The sequence below is a fragment of the Bos taurus genome, chromosome X, assembly GCF_002263795.3.
Source record: "Bos taurus isolate L1 Dominette 01449 registration number 42190680 breed Hereford chromosome X, ARS-UCD2.0, whole genome shotgun sequence".
In the NCBI taxonomy this organism is placed as follows: domain Eukaryota; kingdom Metazoa; phylum Chordata; class Mammalia; order Artiodactyla; family Bovidae; genus Bos; species Bos taurus.
Window position 1 is genome coordinate 37,497,115 of NC_037357.1, and position 19,275 is coordinate 37,516,389.

General features: G+C 53.9%; 2 protein-coding genes across 2 annotated transcripts; both read left to right on the top strand.

Annotated features, from left to right (window-relative positions):
- Positions 1-370: 370 nt before the first annotated feature.
- Positions 371-6,133, top strand: GDI1 (GDP dissociation inhibitor 1). Its single transcript, NM_174064.3, has 11 exons — positions 371-421; positions 1,500-1,607; positions 1,765-1,864; positions 2,013-2,147; positions 2,615-2,813; positions 3,080-3,211; positions 3,758-3,857; positions 4,210-4,381; positions 4,685-4,829; positions 4,955-5,009; positions 5,100-6,133. Exons 1-11 carry the CDS (start codon positions 377-379, stop codon positions 5,250-5,252), a joined length of 1,344 nt encoding a protein of 447 aa, NP_776489.1. The 5' UTR covers positions 371-376; the 3' UTR covers positions 5,253-6,133.
- An 802-nt stretch (positions 6,134-6,935) lies between these two features.
- FAM50A (family with sequence similarity 50 member A) lies at positions 6,936-12,691 on the top strand. Its single transcript, NM_001034496.2, has 13 exons — positions 6,936-7,121; positions 8,170-8,254; positions 8,353-8,452; positions 8,704-8,849; positions 10,459-10,535; positions 10,641-10,707; positions 10,848-10,909; positions 11,141-11,217; positions 11,494-11,548; positions 11,753-11,801; positions 11,895-11,965; positions 12,054-12,164; positions 12,274-12,691. Exons 1-13 carry the CDS (start codon positions 7,011-7,013, stop codon positions 12,280-12,282), a joined length of 1,020 nt encoding a protein of 339 aa, NP_001029668.2. The 5' UTR covers positions 6,936-7,010; the 3' UTR covers positions 12,283-12,691.
- Positions 12,692-19,275: the final 6,584 nt, after the last annotated feature.

Genomic DNA, 19,275 nt, shown 5'->3' on the forward strand with positions numbered 1-19,275 from the left:
GGCGCGCGAGGCTCCCGCGCACGGATCCCTGGCGGGTCTCAGCACCGTCTGCCAGGCCGCCCCGCCCCGCCCCGCCCCGCCTCACCGCCGTCTTTTCTAGGCCCTCGGCGAGGCGACGTGGCCAGCCGAATGGCGCGAGCGCTAGAGCCCGGGTCCCAGCAACCCTTCCCGGGAGGCAAGCGGGGACAGCAGGGCCCCTGGTCGGCGCAGCAGCGGCGGAGGGGAGGGGCCGGGACTCTTTGACGTGGCGGAGGGGTCGAGCGGCGCTGATGCGCCGCCATCTTTGGTCCACTGCGGCGGCGGCGGTGGCGGCGGCGGTGGCGGCTGTGGCGGAGGAGGAGGAGGAGCCGACGGGCGCTGACACCGAGGCCTGACCATGGACGAGGAATACGACGTGATTGTGCTGGGGACCGGACTCACCGTAAGTGCGGCCTCCGGGGTCCAGGGCGCCGCCTCTCTTTCTCCCTGGGATGCTGCAGCCCCCGGCCCCATCCTCTCATCAGTGCCTGCGCGGCGCTGTTCGGTCCCCCAAAAGACAGCCCCGTGCCCAACAACCGTGATGCGGCCTCCATCCCTGTCATGGCCGGTCTGCCAAGAAGCGGCCCCTTTTCTGGCTCTCTCTCTTGACCGATTCCCCGGGCCCGACCCCCGGCCCCTACCCAGGACCAACTTAACATCCCCTCTCATTTTGCGCTCATTCTGGCGGAGATGTTGTGGTACAGGGACCTCCAGTCAGGTCGGGGCAGGGGGACTCGCCAGGGTGGGCTTTCATCCTGCCTCCCCAGGTTCTCAGGGGGCCCGAGGACCCAGGGAATGTTCCAGAAGGAGCCGCGGTGGGGACCGTGACCACATTCCCGCTACCCCACCCCGGTTTCCCATGGAGACCTCGGGGCTGAGGCATATTTGTAGCCTTTGTCCTTGGGCAGGTGACAGTGACTGGTGAGGGTGTTTGCCCTCCCCCGAACCCTGTTGGACTGCTTCCCTGAGAGACGCCTCCCCCACAGTCGGGTGTGGAAGCCCCTACTGTGGCTGGGAAAGCTCAGGGTCAGGGGTTCCTCTTTGAGGAAAGCGGCCCAGGGTGGGGCCTGGGATTTCGGCACCATGCTAAGCCTTTCTTTACTTCCTTTTCGGGTCCTTTGCTTGTCCAGCTAGGCGATCCCTGTGTTTTTATCTGCCTTTTTGTGGGCTTCTACGTGGATAGGTGATTTTCTTGGCATCTTGGTTGCTTGAAGACCATCCATATGGCTGCTGGATATCCTTTTCCTTGTTCACCTTTTTACCCAGCAAGGTTATAAAAGGAAACCGTGGTCAAATGAAGGCGCCCCCCCCCCCCACCCAATTTCAGGCAGAGCGACCAGCCATAGATGCAAGGAGCTGTGTGTTGAGGCAGAGGCCCTTCAGGTTGACTCTCCCCTCAGGGTTGGAGTGGGGAACACGGTCAGGGCTGCTGGTGGGAATGTGGGCAGATGGGAGTGCAGTGAACATTGCCCCTCACTCAGGAATGTATCCTGTCGGGTATCATGTCTGTGAACGGGAAGAAGGTGCTGCACATGGACCGGAACCCCTACTATGGGGGCGAGAGCTCCTCCATCACCCCCCTGGAGGAGGTAGGCTGCTCCGGGCCTGGGCCTGTCCCTTGTTAACCTCTTGCATGGGGTGCTGAATGAAGCAGCTCCCCAGGTTTTCTGGGTGGGGGGCGGGGGCGGGAGGGGATTCCTTGAGATGCATCTTTCTGTCTCTCTCTTCCCCTTCCCCTGCCTGCAGCTGTATAAGCGTTTTCAGTTGCTGGAGGGGCCCCCTGAGACAATGGGCCGGGGCCGAGACTGGAACGTTGACTTGATCCCCAAATTCCTCATGGCCAATGGTGAGGGAGACGAAGGAGGTATTGTGGGGGGCAGGGTGATTGGGACAAGCAGAGAAGGGTCAGACTGCAGACCAGGGACAGACAGACCAGCTCGAGCTTGTGAAGGGAGCCATGCTGACCCTGTTGCCTTGCCCACACCACCCCGCAGGGCAGCTCGTGAAGATGCTACTGTATACAGAGGTGACACGCTACCTGGACTTCAAGGTGGTGGAGGGCAGCTTTGTCTACAAGGGGGGCAAGATCTACAAAGTACCATCTACTGAGACTGAAGCCTTGGCTTCCAGTGAGTGTGGGTCCCGTGAGCCAGGGAATCGAAGGGGGGGACGGAAGGGGGGACAGCTATCGAGAGCAGGGTGGCCCTTGCTGCAGGTCATGTTTCTTGTGCAGTACCAAAAGCCCCTTGCTCTATCATCCCCCTGTGTGCACCCACTGGTTGCTAGGAGGGGAGTCCGAGTGTGAAGGGAATACGGTGTCCTGGACAGATTTCAGCTTTTGACAGGGGCTTCACCTAATCAGTGAAACATCCCCAATGTCAGAGCTGGGAGGGCCCTCAGAGGCTGTCCAGCCAGACTCACTGTTGGTACAGTTGAGGAAACAGGCCAATAAGCACAGAGGGGTTAATTGAAAATCACACAGTGGTCGGCAAGAGAACCCTGCTGGGAGTTAGGGCACCTGCTTGCTCTGCCTGCCTGGCAGGTGGAGAGGTTCACAGCCCGCACCTCAGTGGTGCTTTGCATGTGGCCCTCGCAGACCTGATGGGCATGTTTGAGAAACGGCGCTTCCGCAAGTTCCTGGTGTTCGTGGCAAACTTTGATGAGAACGACCCCAAGACCTTTGAGGGCGTCGACCCCCAGAACACCAGCATGCGTGACGTCTACCGGAAGTTTGACTTGGGCCAGGATGTCATTGACTTCACTGGCCATGCCCTGGCGCTCTACCGCACTGATGAGTGAGGGGAAACTGGCATGGCATATTACCCCTCAGCCGGCCCACACCCTGCCCTCCCCACTCCTGCCTGCTGCTCTCTTGGCTCACCCTGAGTACTTCCCGTACTCAGCTCTGGGCTCACTCACCTGTCACCTTTTCTGTCCCTTCCCTGCGTTTGACCCATGGTCTTTCCCAGGCCTGCAAGGGTGGGAAGGCTGGCCTGATGCCAGGGTGGGGGTGCACTGGGCCTTCTGCTCTTGGAGCCTCTTCTGACCCTATTTCCCCCAGCTACCTGGACCAGCCATGTCTTGAGACCATCAACCGCATCAAGTTGTACAGCGAATCCCTGGCTCGGTATGGAAAGAGCCCGTATCTGTACCCACTCTATGGCCTTGGCGAGCTGCCCCAAGGCTTTGCAAGGTGAGGGCGTGGCTTCTGTTGGTTGGCAGTGGAGAAGGCTGAGGCCAACAATGGGAAGGGTCCCCTTGGGCATCTCCACTGTGTTTTGTTACTTTCCCACTGTGGGCTTAGTTTACTTCCCACCATCCTCGGGTGATGGCAGCCCAGTGGGACATTGAAGTGCAGAGATGAAGGACCACAGATAGGGCTCGTTTGGCTCCTAGCTGGAGTCAGATGGCACAAGGACTGGGCCTGTGGCCTTGAAACCTCCGGTCGGATTCTTCAGAGCCATTCATTCTATTCCCTGGGATGTTTCTCTGAGGAGCTACCCTCATACTAGCCCTTTGCTCGAAATTTCTGGCATTAAGTGTAGAGAGGAGGGCCCCTTCCAGGTTCAGTCTTGAGGTCCTGGCAACAACAAAGCTTGGAAGAGCCCCCAGGTCTCCTGAGCTCTGCCTGCCTGAGGCCACCTTCTCCATGCCCTGTGCTGCCGGGGGCAGGGCATGCAGTAGCGCTGGTCCCCTTGCCTCCCAGGAGGCACCCTCATGGTTCCTCTCCCCACTGTAGATTGAGTGCCATCTACGGGGGGACGTACATGCTGAACAAACCAGTGGATGACATCATCATGGAGAATGGCAAGGTGGTGGGCGTGAAGTCCGAGGGTGAGGTGAGCCTTCCTGCTGCACAGCCGTGCTGGTCTGGGTGGGGCTCGGCCCATCCTTTGAGACCCTCTTCCCGGTCACCTTAGCTCTGCTGGGGCTCCTGCAACTCGGCCAGGCCCCTCAGCCCGGGGACCAGGGCTCCAGAGGAAGACGGTCGTCACTGCTGTCAGCAGACAGCTGTGGATGAGGGCCCAGCTTCCCGAGGTGTGGGAGGAGAATGTACGCTATGGGAGGGGTGATGGTGACAGCTTTGGGGAGTGGCCCGCCTACCAGAGCTGCCAGCCCTCCCTGGGTGTCCTGGCCCTCAGACATGGAGTGGGGGTCAGATAGGGCCAAGGCCTTCTGGTGCTTTCACAGGTGGCCCGCTGCAAGCAGCTGATCTGTGACCCCAGCTATGTTCCTGACCGCGTGCGGAAGGCCGGCCAGGTTATCCGTATCATCTGCATCCTCAGCCACCCGATCAAGAACACCAACGATGCCAACTCCTGCCAAATCATCATCCCCCAGAACCAGGTCAACAGGAAGTCAGGTAGGCCAAGCCCCACATGACTTCCTCCAGTGTGTTCTCTTCTTTGGGGTAGCCCTGTCTCGCTGCCCCCCACCCCCAGCCCGGGGGCTGGCTCTCTGCTCAATCCCTCCATGGAAGAGCAGGGATCCACATCACGGTCCCCATGCCTTGAGGCCCTAGGGAGGGATGCTTCCTTTCCACGAGGGCGGCTGCTGGGATGTGGCCAGCTCTGCAGGGCTGGGGAGGGGCAGGAGGGCCCAAGTTGAGCTTGGCCCCCAGAAGCCTCCCACGTACCCCTGCTAATGGAGCCTTTCTTGTGGGCAGACATCTACGTGTGCATGATCTCCTATGCACACAATGTGGCCGCGCAGGGCAAGTACATTGCTATCGCCAGCACCACAGTGGAGACCACAGATCCCGAAAAGGAGGTTGAGCCGGCCCTGGAGCTGCTGGAGCCCATTGACCAGAAGTGAGGGGCTGAGGGGCTGGGGCTGGAGCTGGGGGGAGGAAGGGAGCCAGGGAGCTGGAGGACGGACATCAGGGAGGGCAAGGCTGATCCTGAGACTTGTTTCAGTCCCTCCATCTGCCCCTCAGGTTTGTGGCCATCAGTGACTTGTACGAGCCCATCGATGATGGTTCCGAGAGCCAGGTAAGCAGCTTGTCTTGGCCCTGGGTCCTGGCTGCCGGCCCAGGGCCCCTGCCCCACTCACCTCGGGCCCTGGGCGCTGGCTGTTTCCAGGTGTTCTGTTCCTGCTCCTACGATGCCACCACACACTTTGAGACAACCTGCAACGACATCAAAGACATCTACAAGCGCATGGCAGGCTCCGCCTTTGACTTTGAGAACATGAAGCGCAAACAGAATGATGTCTTTGGGGAAGCTGACCAGTGATGGCTGACCCCTAGCCCAGCCCCTGGTGCCCTCTCCCCCAACCTGTCTGTTCTCCCTGAAGGCTGGGGAGACAGGTGTGGCTGGGCGTCCCTGTTTCCAACATCTTCTGCTTCCCCTACCACATTCCTGTCATCCACCTCATTGATTCACTGACCAAATCCTTAACCTTAGTGATGGTTTGGGAGATGGGGCGGGGGGTTGGTTAGTATCCTCCTTCTTGGCCCTTCCTTATCCTGGGGAAAGGGGGTTCCTCTCCTTGTGTGTGTATCTTCCCCCCACCCCTAATTCTTCTGCTCTGTTTGGGAAGAACGTGGAGGAAAGCTGATTTCTGCCCCCATTGCTCTTACCCCTACTGTAGTGGCCTTTGGAGATGCCCCCTGCCTCCCCCCACCAACTCTAGTGTGTTGGAAAGAAGGGGCCCTCCCAGCACAAAGTTACATTCCTTTCCCTAGTCCATCCCCATAATTTATTCTAATTTATTAACTTTGGCCCACCCTGTGTGAGAAAGGAGCCCTGTCCTCTGCAACCTCGCGGTGTGCCCTGGGGCTGTGGAACAGCTACCCTGGCCGGGCCTGCCTGACCCTGGCAACCCTGGCACAGCTTGGGAAGGGAGAGGGCTTGGGTGTGGCCTCGTTGGAGGTTGATCTTGTTTTTGTTTCTTGTCTTTGTGTCCGCTGGTACTGGCTGAGAGAGAAATGACGTGTGAACAAAGCAGAAGGAGGTGGGAAAATGGATCCAAATCCCCTGTGCCCTGCCCACCCTATTCCTTCCCATTAGTGGTGGGAAATCCTTATCTTGCAAAGTGAATGTGTCCCTTTCCCCATCCTCTAGTGTATTTCACAGAAAACAAACTCTCCCAATAAAACTGTGTTGAAATCTGAGCCTAGATCTTTAGTTTTTTCTTCTCAAAGCTGTTTTCAGGCCAGGGCCTTGGCTCCCTGGGCTGCCCTGCTCTCTTGCACAGGCTTGGGACTACACGTCGTTTAGCTTTGTTCCCGATGGCTATAAAATGTGAATTCCTTCATCAGGGAATTGCAGAGCTCCTGAACTGAAGGGAGCAGGTCACATCACCCTGCCCAAGGCTACATATCACAGGTCACATCACCCTGCCCAAGGCCACACATTGAGCTAGTACTGACATCCAGGACTCCAACCCTTGGGGGTCAATGTGAGGGAAATGGGAGATGGGTCCAGCTTGCGGTGGGGGTTGAGGTGGCGGAAACAGAGGTACAGGGCCCCTGCCTTCAGGCCAAGAAGGAGGAGGAGGAGGCAGAGGGGACTCAGGCCCAGTCCCGTGGCCTGGGGAAACAGGACTGGGGCCCAGTCCTGGGAGGGGAGTCAAAATCAAGGATGCAGAAGTAACCAGAGGGACTTAAGGCAGGGAGGCAGCAAAGGGACTGAGGGGATCTACCCTTAGACTGAGATCAACACTGAAGACGTGAAGGGTCCGGGGTGGGGGCAGCCTTGGGGTCAACAGAAGGAAGTAGGACTGGGGACCCAGCCTCAGGCCAGGGCTTATTGTGAAACTGATGGGGAAGCTGGAAGAGCGGGATCGTCCAGTCTCCGAGGGCCGGCGGGGCGGGGCCACTAGGGGGCAGGGCGACTGGTGGTCACGTGTCTGGGCGGGGCGGGGCGAGGCGGCTGCGCGATCCCTGGTGGCTGACGTCAAGGCGCGGGCGTCAGCAGACCGAGCCGCCGTCTCCACAGCCGCTCCGGAGCCCTAGCTAGTCCGTCGTCGCCGTCGCCGCCGCCGCCGCCATGGCTCAGTACAAGGGTGCCGCCAGCGAGGCGGGCCGCGCCATGCACCTCATGAAGAAGCGGGAGAAGCAGCGCGAGCAGATGGAGCAGATGAAGCAGAGGATTGCTGAGGTGCTGGCCGGGCCGGGGCCCCTCACAGCAGGCGCTCGAACCGCCGCCCCGACTTCCCGGGACCCCGCGAGAACCTGGGCGGCGGGACTGGAGTGCAGGCGGCGGGTTGGGGTGGGAACGTTGCTCGCCAATCTCCAACAAGGGGCGGAAGCAGGCCGGCGACAGTCTGCTCCTCTGTAAAATGGGCCCAAAAGGCTGAGGCGAGCTAGGTTGTGACAAGCCTGCAACAGGAAGGAGCCACATTCAGTGGTTGCATGTGTGGCAATTGGGGCGACCCTCGAGGGTACAGAGCATCCTGTCTCTCTGGCTCCTCAATGCCCGGGTTCAGTGGCTCTCCGGAAGAGCGGGCCCCAACCACTCTGCCGGCCACTGAACCCGGTTCAACTAATACAGGCAGGCGGGAGGGTCCTAGGTGCTAGCGGTTCACTAAGGGCTTCTGTGAGTGGCCGCTGGTGGTGGGCCACCCCACTTAGGTCTTTGGGGGCCTTGGGTCCCGCGACAGCCGGGAAGTGGCTGCATGCTGAGGCCCGACTGCTGCCTCAATTTACACTCAAGCCCCAACCCGGCTGTTGCCGTGTGGCCAGACGGAGGTCCATCTCTCTGTGGAGGTTCATACAGTGGTATGCAGTGGGATGGGGCAAGCCTGGAGCGAGGGGGCCTCATGAGGGAGCCACACTGCTCAGTGAGGGTCTAGGCCCCCATCTGCTCTCCGCTTCCTCTTGTCACTCCTTGCCTTGGGTCTCCAGAGCTTCAGCTCAAGAGCTGGGTGTGAAAAATACCAAAGGCAGGTAGGACCCACGGCTCCAGACTACTGAGTGAGCAGGACATGTGGATGGACCAGAACAGTGCAGGGAAACCACCCCACTTGGCTGCCTGGGCACTTGGAAGAGCCTCTCACAGCCCCGTGGGACCCTCCATCAGGCAAAGGGGCCATGTCTTTCCCAAGGCCACATCATAGTCTAGGGACTCATTTGGGATGAGAACCCAGGTCCCCATTTCCATGGTGGGGTGGCAGGTGGCCATCATCACTGCTCTGCCTCCTGGACAGGAGAACATAATGAAGTCCAACATTGACAAGAAGTTCTCTGCACACTACGACGCTGTGGAGGCTGAGCTCAAGTCCAGCACTGTGGGTATGCAAAGCGTTTGTGCCCCCACTCCTGGCCCAAGGCCCACTGCGTGGTTTGCTCTGGGTGACCGCCTTTCACCCCCCTGTCTCCTTAACTCTCAGGTCTTGTGACCCTGAACGACATGAAGGCTAAGCAGGAGGCACTGGTGAAGGAGCGGGAGAAGCAACTCGCCAAGAAGGAGCAGTCGAAGGAGCTGCAGCTGTGGGTCCTCCCCTCCAGATGGAGCTTGTGTTTGGGGGCGGGTGAGGCTGTTCCTGCTTGTGGAAGCCGGGAGGTGGGGGTGCCTTTTGATCATCAGAGCGCTGCTGGTGAACTTGAACGGACCCAGGGCGGTAGGACTCTGGGCCTGCGCTGTCTGGGACCTGCCCTGCACTGAGCACACAGGTGGCTCTGGGTCGGAAAATGGGCCTTGGGGGTGTGGACGTGCATGGTAGCCACCCGTGCCTTGGCAGGAAGCTGGAGAAGCTGCGAGAAAAGGAGCGCAAGAAGGAGGCCAAGCGGAAGATCTCCAGCTTGTCCTTCACCCTGGAGGAAGAAGAGGCAGGCGAGGAGGAGGAGGAGATGGTGGCCATGGATGAGGAGGAGCTGGAAAGGGAAGGTGAGGGCAGGCTGGGGATGGGTTCAGCAGGCAGAGCTCTGTCTGGGTCTCGAATGAAGAAGCACGTCCACCAACAACCTTGACTGCTCACCACATTTGCGGCCTTGAACCTCAGAAGTTGGGGCAAGAGAGAGAGCCAAGTCTTCACTGTGGCAAAGCTGAGTAGAGGGCTTGCTTTCTGGTGGCAGACTGAGTGGGAACCAGGTATGCAGTCCCTTGGCGGAGGTGTGGGGCTCATATGACTGGGGCACCAAACTGTTAATAATTTCAGTGTAAATTGACACAACCATAGACATTAAGTGGCTGCTAATTGGACAGAGCAGCTCTTGCCCAAGGGAACAGGGGGTAACAGGGAAGACTTGGGAAGGCTGGTGAGCAAGAACCAAGATGTCATGGGGCTCCTGTGTGCCGAGCACCCACTTGCAGATGGGCTAGAACCAAGGCAGACGGACAGACACTGGGCACCGTCTCTGTCCTGGTGGGAGTCACACAGGACACCATGCACCCCACTGGGGCCAGAGGAGAGGGGATGATTTGAGTTGGGCCTTCAGGGTGAGGGGAATTTCATTAGCACCCAGAGATGTGGGGAGTTGGGAGGCGTGTAGAGTTGAGAGATGAGTGTGCCCAGAAGTGGAGCCAGCGGGAGTGCACACATTTTAGGCCTAGGGAGGGTGCAGCTGCAGGCCTGGAGGGGGTGGGTGTTTAGAAAGCCTAATGGTCTGGGATCTGTATGGTAGAACTGAGGCAGGGGTTGGCACAGGGACAGCTTTGAGTGGAGCAGCCAGTGCTGTCAGGAGAAAGAGCGAAGAGCCTGCCAGCCTCTTGGGGGAAACCCCGGGATAGTCTTTGTAGTATTTAGTAACATTAAGTATTTGGTGTCTAAAACGTTCCCATTGGCAGGTCAGTTGCATTGGCTGTTAGCTGCATCTGTGTAGCAGAGGCTACCTTTGGGACAGCACAGGTCTAGAGGGAGGCTTTCAACCTCACTGTGTGTCACTGGGGCTTTATGGGTGCTTCCCCTCCCCATGGAGATTTTGTTTTGGGGGCCTGGCCGTTGGTACCCAGTGTAGAATTTTTAAAAATATTTTTATTTATTTGGCTGTGCTGGATCTTTCTTATAGGATCTGTAGTTGCAGCATGTGAACTCTTAGCTGTGCCATGCAAACTCTTAGTTGTGGCATGTGGAATCTAGTTCCCTGACCAAAGATCGAACCTAGGCCCCTTGCATTGGGAGCACGGAGTTGTAGCCTCTGGACCACCAGGGAAGTCCCCGGTGTGGAATTTTTGTAAGTTGTCCAGGCTCTGGAACCCTTGCCCTGGAGTGTGGACTCATCTTCTAGGTTGGCGGTTCTCAAAGAGTGATCCAGTGACCCTAGGGTCTCTGAGACCCTTTGGAGAGGTCTGCGAGGTCAAAACCATCTTCATCATCCTGTGAAGACATCTTTGGCCTTCTGTACACTTGTTCTTTCACCACTGTGCTGTGGATTTTTTCATAGATCATGTGACATGGCGTGACGTCCTTCTCTGACAGTTGATAGAGTTGATACAGTTGCCCCCCTGAGGCAAGGGCCATCATACTGTTGACTTCTTGTGTCTTCTTTTGCTCCAGAGATCACCACAAAGAAGAAAAAAATGGGGAAGAACCCAGATGTGGACACAAGCTTCTTGCCTGACCGAGACCGGGAGGTAAAGGTGGCGTGACCCTGGCAGAGGCTTTCAGTCAGGAAGCGGGGGCCACGCGTGCCCCCTGAGCAGCCTTGGGCCTCCCTGCTTTGCCCATTTCTCTTCCAGGAGGAGGAGAATCGGCTCCGGGAGGAGCTACGGCAAGAGTGGGAAGCCAAGCAGGAGAAGATTAAGAGTGAGAGTTCCTGGAGTGGGAGGCGTGCAGCCCGGGGCGGGGGCCATGCCTGCTTTCCTGTGAATGCTGCTCTGGGCAGTGCCCTGAGCCCCAGGGATCTGGCAGGGGTCTGGAGGCCAAGCAGCAGGTCTGTCTTGTAGGTGAGGAGATTGAGATCACCTTCAGTTACTGGGATGGCTCTGGGCACCGGCGCACAGTCAAGGTAGGTGATGTGAAGCCTGTGCCCCATTTCCCTTGCTCTTGGGCCCAGCCTTCCAGTGGGAAGGAACTGTCAGTCCTGACAAAGCTCACAGACCCTTTGGGATGAGTGGCCTGGGGGGAGCAGGGAAGAGGGCAGTGAGTGTTCCAGGGTGCCTGCCTTCTCGAGGGCCCTCTTCTGGGCTTCCATCCTCCTTTCCCAACCCCTTGGTTTCCTGCATGCCTGTTCACACAGATGAAGAAGGGCAACACGATGCAGCAATTCCTGCAGAAGGCACTCGAGATCCTGCGCAAAGACTTTAGCGAACTCAGGTGGGGCTGTGTGGGCGTGTGAGTACATGTGAACATGTGCACCAGATACTGCAGCCTCAGCCTGGCACCTGGGACCCCAAGTGGCAGCTCCTGCTTGTGGCATACTGGGCACTGCGCTCCTGAGAAAGGAGTTCAGGCCCCTTTTTCCATCCCTCTCCCCATGGGGAGCGGGGGTAGGAAGTGCCTTCCAGACTGGACTGCCTGCTAGCCTCGCAGGCCTCCTGCACTGGCGCCTGGTATCCTTGACCAGTGGCTTCCTCGTCTTTTCTTCCTCAGATCGGCAGGGGTGGAGCAGCTCATGTACATCAAGGAGGACTTAATCATACCCCACGTTAGTCCCTTCTGTGTCCTTGCAGCCCCAGGCGGTGTGGTAGGGAGGGTCTCAGGCTTTGGCACACCCAGGGAATTCGAGGGGGCCCTTCCTGCTCTAGGTCTTTGGCTTGGGTGGGCAGGGTCGGAGCCGGGCTTGCAGGCAGCTAGCTGTGAGACACCGAAATGAGTCACCCACTGTCACTTTCCTGTGCTTGGCTGGTAGCACCACAGCTTCTACGACTTCATCGTCACCAAGGCTCGAGGGAAAAGTGGTGAGTGCGCCCGGCCATGCCCTCCTTCCTGAGCTTGCCCCTGTTGTAGGGTGGCAGCTGAGAGGGGTGGGGTCTGGACCCTTGTCCCTGCAGGGCCCCTCTTCAATTTTGACGTTCATGATGACGTGAGGCTGCTCAGTGACGCCACCGTGGAGAAGGATGAGGTATGTTTGGGGCCCGCCAGGGCAGGGAGGAGGGGGCAGGCATCCAGCAGCCCTGAGCTATAGCATCTGGGCCTCTTCCCGTCCTTAGTCGCACGCAGGCAAGGTGGTGCTGCGGAGCTGGTATGAGAAAAACAAGCACATCTTCCCCGCCAGCCGCTGGGAGCCCTACGACCCCGAGAAGAAGTGGGACAAGTACACGGTATGGAAGCCCTCGAGCGCAGGGTGGAAGCCCAGCCGGGCTGGCAGGCTGGAGGCCCACCCAGCCCCACTCCGCTCACCTCCTCCTCTGTCCTCTCGTCCCGCACCAGATCCGATGACATGGTGGCAGTGTGGCCCCGGCTCCCTGCGGTCCCCTCCTCTGGTCCCCAGGACTCCGGGTGCCCAGCTCCCCGCTCCTGAGATGGGATCGGACCTGCTCAGCCCCTGCCCTGGCGCTGTTGGTTCCTGCCTGTTTCTTTCATGACACTTGGATCACCCGATGTGTGTTTTGTCTAAAAACTTTTTTTGATCGAGCTAAAATTCACATACGATGAAATTCACTGTTGTGACCATGTGAAAGTATACCACACGGGTATTGCGTACATTCACGGTGTTGTGAATCACTCCTGAAGGAGACCCCATGTTCATTAGCAGCCAGCCCCTCACCCCCCTTAGTCTATTTCCTGTCTGTTTGGATTTGCTTATTCTGGAAGTTTCGATTAACAGAATTATACAGTATCTCTGCTTTCTGTGTCTTGCAAGAGTGTGTTTTTCAGGGATTTGAGGGTGGAAGGTGATTGGGTGGAAACGCGAATCCGTGGAGGCAGGAGGGGGCACTTGTGATCCACTGGGGGCCTAGGCAGGCCCAGCTGTCCTTGTAGCCAGCCTGTCCCCACCACAACCCCTATGTGGGTAGGAAGGCCATTCCTCCCTGGGCTGCCCACCCAGGCCCCTCGGTCTCCTTTGTGTCTCCCAGTGGCCCATTCCGTAAGGGCCATAGCTGTTCTGTGGCTCCCAGCTGCCCTGTGTCCCCATCACAACGTTTCTCCCCAGTGCTGACACAGGAAGGCCACTGTGGGTGCCCTGTACCCACCGCTTGCCCACCTCACCCTGGCAAGCTCTGCACACACTGCCCTGGAGCTGGCTGCTCTCATCGCCCCCAGGGGGGCACGCCCTGACTTGAGGGTGTCATTCGTGCCCCACCTCGGTGGCCCCTTCCAACTCCTAATTCCCCCGGACCCAGCTCCAGGAGGCTGAGGAAGGTAAGCTGACCACCTTCTTCACTTTGCCTGCAAAGGGCAGTGGATAGCCCCCAGCCAGTGGTGAACAACATCCCAGCTCTGGGTCCGGCCCCACATCCCAGGCCAATGGGCAGAACTGATGGTAGTGGTGGGCTCTGCCCAGTGCAGTCTCCCTTGCCCTCCTCGTCTGGCAGGGCCCTGTCAGCCCTGGCCTGGGGAGGCCCATCTGGCAGCTAGGAGCTGTCACTTGGGCTTCCTCACCCTGTGTTTGGGGCAGGGCCATCTGGGGTCACTTGGAGGAGGGAGGAGGGGAGCATAGGCCAGAGCACCTGGGGCACAGCGGGGAGGGGTGGGCAGGCCTGGCCCTAAGCCCTGGATGTGGGGGACAACTCTGAGAAAGTCAATGGGGCCTTTTGTGGGGTTCCAGAAACCTCAGAGAGGGAATCCTCTGGCCTGCACCAACCCTCTCCTGCCCTCTTTGAGAAGCCATCAGAAGAGTGGTTTCCTGCGGAGAGGGAGCCCTTCAGCAGCTCACCCAGGGCTGGATGGTTTCTGAGGGACGCGTGATGCAACGAAAACCTGACGCGGTCAAATAAAATCAAAAAGAAGACATTTCCCAACAGCCTCTGCCTCTGTGCAGCTTGAAGGATTCTTAGTTCTCTGCCCAAGGATTGAACCCACGCTCTCTGTGGTGAAAGCTGAGTCTTAACCACTGGATCACCAGGGAAGGCATAATTAAGTTTCCAGAGAGTGATAGATTTTTCTCCCTACACCCCTCCCATTTTGTAGCATGATCACCGGGTGAGAATCCTGGCTCCCCAGCTTCACCAACACGGTACTGTCATTCCCGAAGAGGGGGGACACTTATGCAACCTGAGATGGCACATGTGGTCTCTCACTGGGGGATTTTTTTTTTCAACTGAGGAGAAATTCACAACAAAAAAAGTAACCATTAACCATTTAAAAATGCACATTTCAGTGGTACTGAGTACATTTCATAATGTTGTGAAGCTATCACCTCTTATCTACTCCCAGAATAATTTTAGCACCTCAAAAGGAGAGAAGAGGGGGTAGGGGTAAAAAAAAAAAGGAGAGAAGAAATGTCTGTTGTTTTAGCTACTCAGTTTGTGGAACTTTGTTTTGACAGCCACAGGAAACAAACACCCCTTACTTAGACAATGGAGAAAAATGAATTTGACATGGGTTGTAGACCTAAAAGTAAAAGCTAAAACTAAAAAAAGCATATAAATGAAACAAGGGAGGAAATCTTTGTAACCTTGCTCTAGGCAATCTGGGCAAAGTTTTCTTGCACAGGATACAAAAAATAATCATAAAAAGAAAAACTGATATATCAGACTTCACAAAAATGCAAACTTTTGCTCTTTAAAAGATATGAAAATGAATACACAAGCCAGTAGATTCGAGAAAAGAAAATATTTTTATGACAGAGGGGTGGTATCCAGAACACATTCACACAGACATACAGAAACTCCTGCAAATCAATAAAAATTAGACAAACATCCCAACTTCTTTGTTGCTGTGCTGCACAGCATGCAGGATCTTAGTTCCCTGACCACAGATCGAACCTGGGTGCCCTGCATTGGGAGCATGGAGTCTTAGCCACTGGACCACCAGGGAAGTCCCTGTAAACAGTGTTTAAACACAGCACTTTTACTTTATACCTTCAGTTTTAAGACAAAAGAAACTAAACAACAAAAGTCCTGCAAGGAAATTCCAGACCCCTCTCAGTAGGTTTATTTGTCCTAGGGACAAATACTTGACTCTGAAAGTGCTCTCTATGCATTATTGGAGGATCAAGCAAATGAGTCAATACGTCAGTGGTGTTGGGAGCCAGGTCTCCCAATGCTGAAGGGAGATACAAATATACACTGGGGAAAGGCTAGGAAGTTTTGCTGTGGAATTGGAGTGGGGGACATCAGTATGTATGTATTCAGGATTTTTTTTTTTTTTATATATATAGCCTGTGTGTAGGGGTTTCCCAGGTGGCCCTAGTGGTAAAGAACCCACCTGCCGATGCAGGAGACGTGGGTTCAATCCCTGGGTTGGCAAGATCCCCTGAAGGAGGGCATGGCAACCCACTCCAGTATTCTTGCCTGGAGAATCCCATGGACAGAGGAGCCTGGCTGCCTACAGTCCATACAGTTGTACAGAGTCAGACACGACTGAAGTGACTTAGCACACACAGCACGGGGAACTATTAATAAGATCCTGCATTCCATGTAGTGTGATAAAAAAAAAAATTAATGGGTTACAATCCATCAAAGAAAATCCACATCCACGAGTCCACACAGATAATGTATATATAGATAGATAAACAGGAGTTCTTTCTGAAAGGATGCCATTGAGTAGGAGGGATCATAAAGGGAGAAAAAGCACTGTTTTGTAACCATCATTTTGAGGTTTGGAACTTAGCAACTATGAAAATGAAAGTCATGTCCAACTCTTTGTGACCCCATGGACTGTAGCCCACTAGGCTCCTCTGTCCATTCTCCAGGGAAGAATACTGGACTGGGTAGCCTTTCCCTTCTCCAGGAGATCTTCCCCACCCAGGAATCGAACCGGGTCTCGCATTGCAGGCAGATTCTTTACCAACTGAACTATCAGAAAAGCCCATTGAGAAACTGGTAGTTACCACCTTAACTAAATGCTTAAAGTTAACATCACAGTGAAGGGACAAAACAATAACACTTGCCTCTTGATAAGAAGCACAGAGAGGGCCTGGCAACCTCCCACCACACATAGCCCGAATCTTGCCCTGAGAAAACATCAGACAAATGAAACCTGAGGACGGTCCACCAAATACCTGGCCTGCACTCTTCAAAAATGTCCATGTCATGAAAGGCCAAGAAAAGCAGGAGTTTTCCAGATTAAAGGGGGCCAATGAGACATGAGAATGAAATGCCATGTGGGGTCCTAGACTGGATCCTGGATCAGGAAAAACAAAACTATAAAGGACATCATGGGGACAATTGGTGAAATTTTAACAAGACCTTAGATAAAATATCATCATATCAACATTAACATTTCTGAGTTGAGAGTTATACTATGGTTATGTAAGAGGTTATAATTACTATAGTACAGTAATTATGCTGTGAGTGAGTGAGTAAAAGTCACTCAGTCGTGTCTGACTTTTTGCGACCCCATGGACTATACAGTCTGTGTAATCCTCCAGGCCAGAATACTGGAGTGGGTAGCCTTTCCCTTCTCCAGGGAGTCTTCCCAGCCCAGGGATGGAGCCCAGGTCTCCTGCATTGCAGATGGATTCTTTATGAGCTGAGCCACCAGGGAAGCCAATTATGCTGTAGTTATGAAACACAGAGGGATGTATTTAGGGGTTAAGGGGTAAGCTGTATGAAACTTAGACATAGTTGAGAAACTATTTTCATTATAATTTTTTCAGAATATCAGCCTCATAGGTTTTTTTCTTCTTTTATTTCTTTGTTTTTGGCTGTGCTGGGTCTTTGCTGCTGCACGGGCTTCTCATTGCAGTGGCTTTTCTCTTGTTGTGGAGCACGGGCTCTAGGGTACGTGGTTTACAGTAGCTGTGGCTTCTGAGCTCTAGAGCACAGGCCCAATAGTTGTGGCACATGGGGCTAGTTGCTCTGAGGAATGTGGGATCTTCCAGGACCAGGGATCAAACCCATGTCTCCTGCATTGGCAGGTGGATTCTTTACCACTGGAGCCACCAAGGAAGCCTGAGAAAACATTATTCTAATATATGAAATAAAAATATATGCACCCACAAGAGACAAAGAGAATGAGAAAGCAAATGGAACAAAATATGAACTCTTGGTGAATGTGAGTTAAGGGTACATGGGAGCTTTCTGTACATTTATTATAGCTTTTCTGTAAGTCTGAAATACTTTCAAATTATAAAGTTAAAAAGAAAATGCCCACTTCTATCCAACATTTGACTGGAGAGTGTTCAGTTCAGTTGCTCAGTTGTGTCCGACTCTTTGCGACCCTATGGACTGCAGCACACCAGGCTTCCCTGTCCATCGCCAACTCCCAGAGCTTGCTCAAACTCATGTCCATCGAGTCGGTGATGCCATCCAACCATCTCATCCTCTGTTGTCCCCTTCTCCTTCTGCCTTCAACCTTTCCCAGCATCAGGGTCTTTTCCAATGAGTCAGTTCTTCGCATCAGGTGGTCAAAGGTTTGGAGCTTCAGCTTCAGCATGGGTCCTTCCAATTAATATTCAGGACTGGTTTCCTTTAGGATTGACTGGTTTGATCTCCTTGCAGTCTGAAGGACTCTCAAGAGTCTCTTCCAACACCACAGTTCAAAAGTATCAATTATTTGGCACTCAGACTTCTTTATGGTCAAACTCACACATCTATACATGACTGCTGGAAAAACCATACCTTTGACTATACAGACCTTTGTTGGAAAAATAATGTCTCTACTTTTTAATATGCTGTCTAGATTGGTCATAGCTTTTCTTCCAAGGAGCAAGCGTCTTTGAATTTTATGGCTGCAGTCACCATCTGCAGTGATTTTGGAGCCCAAGAAAATAAAGTCTGTCACTGTGTCCATTGTTTTCCCATCTATTTGCCATGAAGTGATGGGACCAGGTGCCATGATCTTCGATTTTTGTATGTTGAGTTTTAAGCCAGCTTTTTCACTCTCCTCTTTCACTTTCATAAGAAGCTCTTTAGTTTCTCTTTGATTTCTGCTGTAAGGGTGGTGTCATCTGCATATCTGAGGGTGTGGCCAGGGCAGTATAGCCAGCCAGACAGGAAAGGAAGAAATAAAACTATCTCTATTCTCAGATGATATAATCTTGTATATGCAAATCTTACTACATGTGCTGGAAAAAACAGTAGAGCTAATAAATGAGTTCAGCAAACTTGCAGGAAGAAACATGATTACACAAAAATCAATTGTATTTCTATACCTGAGCAATGATCAATTGTATTTCTATACCTGAGCAATGAACAATTCTGTTTTACAATAGCATCATAAAGAATAAAATACTTAGGAATAAATTAACAATAGAAATAGCAAGACTTCCATATAAAATAGGTACTTCCACATAAAATAGGTAGCCAACAGGAATTTGCTGTATGGTTCAGGAAACTCAAAGGGGGGCTCTGTATCAACCTAGAGGGGTGGGATGGGGAGGGAGATGGGAGGGAGTTTCAAAAGGGAGGGGATATATGTATACCTATGGCTGATTCATGTTGAGGTTTGACCAAAAACAACAAAATTCTGTAAAGCAATTATCCTTCAATAAAAAAATAAAAAGAAAAAAATTCACATAAACCATCAAAAAAAGAAATGCAAGACTTGTACACTGTAAACTAGACAATATCACTGAAAGAAAATAAAGCACACCTGAATAAATGAAAACACATTTATTTAGTCAGGGTTCTCCAGAGTAACAAAACAGGATACACACACACACACACACACACACACACGATTAATTTTAAGGAATTAGCTCATGTGATTGTAAGGGCTGACAAGGTGGCAAGTCCAAAATTTGCAGGGCAGGTCAGCAGGCTGCAGATTCAAGCAGGACTTCTACATTACAGTCTGGAGGCAGAATATCTCTTTTCCCAGGGAACCTCAGTTTTTGCTTTTAAGGCCTTCAATTGAGTGGACAAGATTCACCCACATTGTGGAGTGTAATTTACTTAAAGTCAACCAATTGTTGATGTTCACCACACCTATGAAATTTCTCCAGAGCAACAGCTAGATGAGTGTTTGATTAAATAATTGCCAACTATAGCCTAGCCAAGTTGAAATTAATACACATGAATTCATCATCACAACATCCCAAGTTCATGGATGGAAAGGATCTTGTTAAGATGGTGTGTGCGTGCATGCTAAGTCACTTCCATTGTGTCTGACTCTTTTCGACCCTATGGACTGTAGCCCACCAGTCCCTCTTGTCCCTCTGTCCATGGAACTCTCCAGGCAAGAATACTGGAGTGGGTTGCCATTTCCTCCTCCACGGTGGTCTACCCAACCCAGAGATCTAACTCACATTTCTTATGTCTCTTGCACTGGCAGGCAGGTTCTTTACCACTAGTACCATCTTGGAAGTCTTGTTAAAATGGCAAC

What these genes read in the sequence shown, in the direction of transcription:
- GDI1 (NM_174064.3), top strand. Translation starts at nt 377, where the DNA reads ATGGACGAGGAATACGACGTGATTGTGCTGGGGACCGGACTCACC. An exon ending in CAAATTCCTCATGGCCAATG is followed by an intron (nt 1,865 to 2,012) that starts GTGAGGGAGACG and finishes ACCACCCCGCAG; the next exon opens with GGCAGCTCGTGAAGATGCTA. An exon ending in CTGGAGCCCATTGACCAGAA is followed by an intron (nt 4,830 to 4,954) that starts GTGAGGGGCTGA and finishes TCTGCCCCTCAG; the next exon opens with GTTTGTGGCCATCAGTGACT.
- FAM50A (NM_001034496.2), top strand. Translation starts at nt 7,011, where the DNA reads ATGGCTCAGTACAAGGGTGCCGCCAGCGAGGCGGGCCGCGCCATGCAC. An exon ending in GGCACCGGCGCACAGTCAAG is followed by an intron (nt 10,910 to 11,140) that starts GTAGGTGATGTG and finishes CTGTTCACACAG; the next exon opens with ATGAAGAAGGGCAACACGAT. An exon ending in AAAGACTTTAGCGAACTCAG is followed by an intron (nt 11,218 to 11,493) that starts GTGGGGCTGTGT and finishes TTTCTTCCTCAG; the next exon opens with ATCGGCAGGGGTGGAGCAGC.